Consider the following 8314-nt stretch of genomic DNA (forward strand, 5'->3'; position numbering starts at 1 on the left):
GCACTAGACATGTATTACAAGCAGGTGGAGAAGTTGTGTAATTCTGCATTTGGAGAGCATATGAATGGTGTTCAATGTTTTGAATTGATATATTCTTAGTGGGGAGTCCATTGTTTCCAGTGAGACATTATTGGACAGATTTCATCTCATGAACACTGAACAATAAATGTGAAACACACAACTATAATACATTATCCATTCACCACACTCACTTATTTTATTTGTATTTTCTCATTTCTAATATGCACATACTTGACCTGTACATACATAGTTGTCTATATTATATATTGTGTTTTGCTGTTTTGCACATTGCCTATTTGGTCATTTGTATATTATTATTTTATTATCTGTGTCCTGTCCTGTTGCTGTCTTTCTGTTGCACTGTGGAGCTTCTGTCACTACAACAAATTCCTTGTATGTGTAAACATACTTGGCCAATAAAGCTCATTCTGATTCTGATTCTGATTCTGATTTGCTTTGAAGTGACTAGACTAGAGAAATATTTAATGTTGTTTTCTGATACACCTTCACTATTAGATAAGGTGTATAAATAACTATAAAAATGTAATCCACCAACATTTTTAGAGTTCCTAAAATGTATTTAAACCCGCATATTGTGTCACATAGTCCTTCGTTAGGTTTAAAAAATTATATTTCCTGTCTTTAAAGCTCCCTTTTCTGATTTTAAAGACATTTTTAAATAATGCAGCTAGCGCAAACAACACATTGTAGTCCGCACATCTACCCCTTAAATCTAAACGGAGAGCCACACACGGCAAAAAGGGAAGCTGTTCTTAAATGAGGGAGTCCACACACACACAAAAACGTAGGGTGATGGGCTTCATCTCTCTCTAAGGGGAGGGGGAGTGGCCACAATTGGCCAAGGCTTCAATATAAGCCTTTTGTATGGACCTCTGAGGAGCCCAATCTTTCTTGTGGCACAACTACCAACACCTACACCTTTTCATCGACAACAAAAGGGAAGAAAATATTTTTCCATACTCCTTCCAGATTTATAACCTGATTGCATTTTTTTCTTTTCCCCTGTTTTTTGTTCATTTGATTTTGTAGTCAGAAGGCCTTTAGACAAAGAACAAAAAAGACAAGATGATTGCTCTATTTTCCTTGACATTGTTGGTCCTTGCAAGCAGTCTGCATGTCGAAGCACAAGGTAAGAACCACTTCTGATTGCCTCCTGCATGAATACATGAATGAATTAATGAAATTACGGTTCAGCATGCACATTTCTGTGTCTGCACATATGAGAGTGTGGTAGATAAATGTAATACGGAAAGACTGCACAGCATAAATTGTATAAAAGTGGGTACTGTTTATTGTTTATTAAACCATCAGATGCTAATAAGAATGAGGAATAAGATTGACAATGGATGAACATAATTTCTTCAATGCTATTACTTGATGCAGACACAATTATCCAGATTTTAATGGTAATATTCCACTATTCATGTCTAAAAGGCTCCTCCCAATATGCACATGCACACACACCCAAAAAGATTCAGCTCACCACAGTCTTTCATACGCTCTAAACCATGTGCAGCAGGTAATTTAGCAGTTGTTGACAGATAGTGGGGAATGTGAGCCGTCACCGAACTGACTGTGAAAAGTGGCTCTGCTGATCACATCTGAGTGCAGATCTAATACCTTTCTTTGAGGGTAAATGCAAGATTGGCTTCTGATGGCCAATTATGTCAGGATCATATTGGTAGCTGAGGAGGCATACAGTCGACCTTTATATTGCCAGTGCACAGCTATATGGGCGTTGCCAAATCCTCTGAATTTACACTGATTCTACTGAGTGTATGTATTTGACAGGAGCTACAGCAAGATTAACAGCCCCTGAAAATGTAAAGAGCGCCTTGCTGAATGCAGTACTTTTCCTTTTGAGGTAATGGTCTGTAAAGTGATGGGTTTGCATAGATTGGGCTGGGTTGGGGCTGATGGAGAAGAGGTGGGAACCAGAGGAAGGATTGAAAGTTTTGTATGGTTTTGGGCTCTTAGAGACTTCTCAAGATGGGCCTGATTCACAGAGGCTCTGTTCAGGATATAATGCAGCCATTAGTCAGGCATGGTTGAATAGGGGGTGTGTGAAAAAGAAAGAGCATAAAGAGGATGGCTTTGTGTGAGATGGGTGAGAGAAAAGGGGAGACAGAGAAAAAGATATATTCAAATAAACTTACTATGATGCATACAGAGAGAGAGAGAGAGAGAGAGAGAGAGAGAGCTTAATTGTCAGAGCACAAGTAGGATGGTTATGATAGAGGGAGCCCCATCCAGTTGTGTGCAATAATTCATGCTCATAACTCATACTGACCTCTGCTTGCTCAGCAAAGTTTAGGAAGTGAAGTTTAGCCATGAAGACTGTCTGACTGTGAGGGAACGATTCCATTTGATACTTAGATGTGAAGCCCCAATCAGTGTGTTTTCATGCATTTAGACTTGTGTACCTCACACAGAACATCATTTTGTATTGTAAAGGGCTCTATCCCCACAGTTTATGCAGCAGATGTGTTCCAGATGCCGGTGGAGACCAAATACGTTTACTAAATGTCCATGTTTATGTTTCAGTTTACAAATGTCTCTGATGACTGTTAAATTAACATTATATATATATATATATATATATATATATATATATATATATATATATATATTACTGTTATTTGTTATTACTTTAAAATTATGTTTTATTATTATTATTACATTATTAAACCAAATTGCTGAGTTCTTAAAGGGTGGGAAAGAGGTACTTAAATATTTAAACTGCCCTAGCACTTTCATTCTGATGTTCTAGAGTAAACACGCCAGCAAATAGATGTGGAGACCAAATCCGAAAAGCCTAGTTATAAATTTGCGAAATTGGTAGGTACTGTCTCTGAAAGGTGCACTTAATAATTTTTTTTTTCATCTGTTCCTTCTGGTTCCAACTTGTAACTTGGGCACCCTGTCTCCTAAGTGAGAGTATATTAGGAAGAAAGTGAAAGAGAGAGTGCATGACTCACAGTGAAGTGTAAAAAGGGATCAGATGTGTGGTGTTAATGATTGTAAGGACTGTAGCGCTCAGTTTTAATTACTTCTAGAAAAAGAGAAGAATCTCTCATCAGCTGGTCAAAATGTGAATGATGTGCTATATAATTAAAGGTGGAAGCAGTACAGTTGAACATGGCTTCTGATCCATGAAACATTCAGATGTTAAAACCATGTGTATTCATTCTGAGCACAGGTTGGGCACATGTTGCTCATCTGGAAAGTCTCCTGAAGAGTTAGGAGTAATAGTGGACTAAGGTAAGGAAAGTGGTTTAAAGCAGAAGGAAGAAAGTCATGAGTGCCTGCTAATGAGTTCCATGTTTGTTTCAAACATGTGCAAAAGGTTTTCCTGCGGACACACTGCATCTGAATTTTAAGGTTAGAACAGTTTAGCACAAAAGCCTAAGGCTAAGAACTGCTCTGCAGAAGTCACAGGCGGAAGGCAATTTGATTGAAGAAACTGTACATAAACTTGTAACTAAAATGTACTTTTTCAGGTCAAGAACTCAGATCAGAGGATACTTGAATATCATTAGATCATTAATGTTAATTCATGGAATGAATTATCATTATGGTCAAATTTAAGATTGTATAGAGAAATGGAGAAACGGAATGATGGGATTCATTAAAAGTTGTTGTTTGGTAACACTTTACAATAAGGTGTAATCCATTAACATTAATGCATAAGACATCGTAAACATTTTTACATTACATATTTAGAGTAGGAAGATTTTTGAATGCTTTCAAAGAAGCTTTTTATGCTCACCAAGGCTGCATTTTTTCATTAAAAACACAGTAAAAAATTACTTGTTTTTTAAATAATATTGCAGTTTAAAATGAGTGTTTTTATATATATATATATATATTTAAAATGTAATTCATTCATGGGATGGAAAAGCTGAATTTTCAGCAGCCATTACTCTGGTCTTCGGTGTCACATAACTCAAATCACAGTATTATATTAATATGCAAACATTTCTTATTATGACAGTTGAAAAATCTGTGCTGTGGAAACCATGATATAGTTTTTGATTAATAGAAAGTTTTAAAAAAAGAGCAGCATTTGAAATATAAATCTTTTTAACAGTATAAATGTCCTTGCTGTACAAAAGTATATTTTGTTTTCCAAAAAAAAGGGGGGGGGGGGGGGCGTACATAATTTAGCAAAACACATCTGTAGACAGTTTAAAATGAGAGACAGAATGGTGCCTTAAGCTAAATCTAATCATGTCTGCTGTGCAGTTGACACTTTGATGGTGAAGTATAGCCAGCCAGGCAAACTCTTGGGTCGGTTTTAGTTTCCTTGCTATCCATCAAATATTCCATCAAGAGCTGTGATGGACTGGGGCCTCCAAGACTCAAACAGAGATCAGGAAACATCTCAAGGAGCTTAATGAGACAATTATGCCCCTACCCACAAGCAGACATAGCAACAACTACCAGAGATATAGACACAGCATCTGTGAGCAAAAAGTGGAGCTTTAAGGAGGGAACATTTGTCTTCATTGACACAAAATGGGAAAATGGTGTCTTTGTGTGTGCAAGCACACCATCTGATTCCAGTGAATCAAAATTTGATTATTTCTTCAGCTAAGATTTGTGTGGCACTGCGTTTCTTTCTTTTGTGACTACTGCAGGCTTCTTCAACTTTAAGTAGACCTAATGTGTGGTTTCAAAACAAAGAAACCATTGTAATAGAAATCTCCTTTTGTTTTATTTCAGATAGTGGATCAAGGATCAAGGTCTACGCAAACAGAGGTGACAATATCACCCTGCCCTGCAGACTTGAAGGTCAGTCCAATATGTTCGGAAACAGAATCAAGTGGAGCAAACTTGAGGATGACTCTACAGAAACCGAAGTGCTCATCTCCATGGGGCTCCACAAGAGAAGCTACGGAAATTTCCAGAACCGCGTTTACCTGTTGGAGATGGATGACAATGATGCAACTCTAGTTATAACAAACCTAGATCTGAACGACTATGGAACATACAGGTGTGAGATCATCAATGGTATGAACGACAAGACTGCTGAAGTGGACCTTGAATTGCAAGGTAACGTTATTATTTCATGATGTCATATAAGTTAGCATTTCACCTGTAATTTTTTTTTCATTTAGCATGCTCTTCTCATCCAAAGTGACTTACTAAAGAAAAAAGATAACTTATAAATAGCCAAATAGAGATAAAACTGTAGATATTTTCCATATATGTCTCTGTTTTAGCATATATGCACTGGCTGTAATCTGCAACACATTGCCATTACTGTATAAACATATTTAATTCACTTTCTACAGTTCAGAAGTCACATTTGAGCTGTTCATTTCAGCACTTGAAATGGAAAGACACTCTTCTTTCAACACTTTTTTTTTGCCACTTATCATTTGCTCATTCTCCAGTAATATCCTGTAATTCATGCCATGATCACCGTTGCAGACTTGGCTCCAGAGAAACAATGGGGATCTTTACACAGAAAAAGTGAGGTGCATGAGCATAATGAAACTGGCTGGCACAACTAGTCATTGTAACCTTGGAACAATGGAGTCTAAGATTGAAAAGCCTAAGCCCTGCAAGTAATTTTCTGTTTCTTTTTTTTTTTTTTTCTAACACTGTACCACATAAATCTTTTCAACTAAGCAGGGAGGCTCTTAGAAAACTAAAACTTAGGGTTTTACTAATATTCTTTTTCATTCAGTGGGGTGGTCCTAAAATGCATTCATCAAGCCAGCCTGATGTTAAACTCAGTTGAACGTTTACTTAGGGGAAGATTCACTTTCTTTCACAGGGGTTGTTTTCCCATACTCCCCTCGTCTGGGGCGGTACAACCTCAACTTCCAAGACGCCGAGGCTGCATGTCTGGAGCAGGACGCTGTGGTCGCCTCCTTCGAGCAGCTCTATGGGGAATGGAGAAATGGGATGGACTGGTGCAATGCCGGCTGGCTCAATGACGGAACCGTGCAGTATCCCATCACCAAACCCAGAGAGCCCTGTGGAGGCGCGAGGACCTCAGCCGGACTGAGAACCTACGGCCAACAGGACAAGTCCAACAAACGCTATGATGTGTTCTGCTTCACAGCCAGCCTTAGCGGTGAGTTAAACCATTCAATTCTAGTATAAAATGGAGCATAATGTTTAGTACACTCTTAAAAATAAAGGTTCTTAAAAGGTTCTTCACAGTGATGCCATAGAAGAACCATTTTTTTTGTTGCACCAAGAACCATTCAGTCAAAGGTTCTTTAAAGAACCATCTCTTTCTTACCTGTTTATAATCTGAAGAACCTTCTTTCGCCACAAGGAACCTTTTGTGAAACAGAAAGGTTCTTCAGATGTTAAAGGTTTTTTATGGAACCATTTAGACAAAAAGGTTCTTTTATGGCATTGTGAAGCATCTTTATTTTTAAGAGTGTAGTGTCTGTGTCCACAACCCTGAAACTCTTTGGTTCACATCACAGGACGCTTTTACTACTTGATCCAGCCCAAGAGGCTGAACTTTGATGAGGCTGTTGACGCGTGTAAGAGAGATGGAGCTGAGATCGCAAAGGTGGGCCATATATACGCTGCCTGGAAGCTGCTGGCATACGATCGTTGTGATGCCGGTTGGCTGGCCGACGGTAGCGTTCGTTACCCTATCTCCAGGCCCAGGAAGAGCTGCAGTCCCACGGAGGCTGCAGTTCGCTTTGTTGGCTTCCCTGACAAAAAGCAGAAGCTGTACGGAGTCTACTGCTACAAACCTCAGCCGTGAAGCGCTTCATGTCACGTCGCCAACCAAAGAGCAGCAATACACAGGTTTCCACATCTAAACATATGAAGGACTTTTTGCATGAACTAGCCATAACTGTGACAACTATAGAAAGGATACTGTATAAACCAGTTTCATACTGCAACATTCTGAATATTAATGTAGACAGTTATTTCACCTATAATTTACAATTTATATAGATTTGTACACCATATGTCTGAACAACGAAGCGATGAGAATAACACAAATTGCATTCAGGAAGGATACTTAGCTGGAAGGAAAGTTAAAGTCATTTAGAACATCATTTTGAACAAAACCCCTTTTAAATGTCAGTTTGTTAAGGATCGCCATTGTGATATTGCAATAAAATATTTAAATGATATTGAACAGTATAAACTTGACAGGAAGTTTTTGAAACTTGCCCAAACTGAAATACAAAATGGACCTGACACCTATCTTTTACTAAAAACTTGTGTGATCTTGCTCAAATGCTAATTTCTTTAAAACGATGTATTTGTGGTATTTCATGTGTTGGTGTATAATCCAATGCTCTGAACTGTGATCTTGTATTATCTGTTTGAAATATCAAATGAATGAGTTTGGCCCTTAGTTTTACAATGCTTTATAATAACTATATGAATATACTTTATATTCATCATTGTAACATTCATTCCTCATGTCTACCCTTTTTTTTTTTAAATGTGTATTTTTTATTTTTCTTATTCTTGTTTAAATGTGTTTGTCCCTGCATATATTTTCAGAAGTATTTAATCACAGACATGATGCATTGAACTTTGTTATATGGCTTTGAGGACCAGTTTTATATTCAACGTTTCACGACTAGCTTGAGCCCAACTGCTTAAGTGTAGATATGAATAAGTCTCAAATGAATGATATTGTAATTCCACCGTTCTCTGCAAAAAGAGAAACAGCACTAAAAGCCATACATAAAATCCTGCCCAAGTTTGAACAGTTTACATTGGAATGTTGTGACAGGCAACGTGTGGACGACTTCAGATAATGAGATCTGTTTACTGATGAACGTAACATCTATTATTTGCCACTTTGTATTGAAATATGTTGCTTATGGGAGGGGAAAATATTCTCCACTTATAACTGCTTTGAACTGCAAAAGCCACAGTGCACATAAGTGACATTTTGCTTGAGTTTGTCTTTTTCATGCACAAAATATATTTTGTATGGTTTATGAATCAAATTTTAAATTGAAAAATAAAACCCATAAAAATGAAATGGCTTTTGTTTCATTCTCCATTAAACTGTGATATTTCTTCAATATAACCATGTATTTTTAAGGTCCATATGCTGATAACATGTTTGTGGCAGTATGAATGCCAGCTTGGCTACACTCTAAAAAACGCTGGGTTGTTTTTTCAACCCAAACGCTGGGTTGAGGCCGCTGGGTAGGACGTTGGGTTGTTTTAACCCAGTTTTGGGTTGAAAATGGGTCTTGATCATAACCCAGCGGCGCTGGGTTGGGAACGCGGACGTGAAAGAGAGCAGGCACGTCACATG

General features: G+C 37.8%; 1 protein-coding gene across 1 annotated transcript; it reads left to right on the forward strand.

Annotated features, from left to right (window-relative positions):
• The first annotated feature begins 919 nt into the window (after nucleotides 1–919).
• On the forward strand, nucleotides 920–8007 carry LOC306869887 (hyaluronan and proteoglycan link protein 1-like). The gene is made up of 4 exons (XM_079416815.1): nucleotides 920–1171; nucleotides 4768–5097; nucleotides 5828–6130; nucleotides 6495–8007. Exons 1-4 carry the CDS (start codon nucleotides 1108–1110, stop codon nucleotides 6782–6784), a joined length of 987 nt encoding a protein of 328 aa, XP_079272941.1. The 5' UTR covers nucleotides 920–1107; the 3' UTR covers nucleotides 6785–8007.
• The last annotated feature ends 307 nt before the right edge of the window (nucleotides 8008–8314 follow it).

Source organism: Barbus barbus (genome assembly GCF_936440315.1).
Source record: "Barbus barbus genome assembly, chromosome: 5".
Taxonomy (NCBI): domain Eukaryota; kingdom Metazoa; phylum Chordata; class Actinopteri; order Cypriniformes; family Cyprinidae; genus Barbus; species Barbus barbus.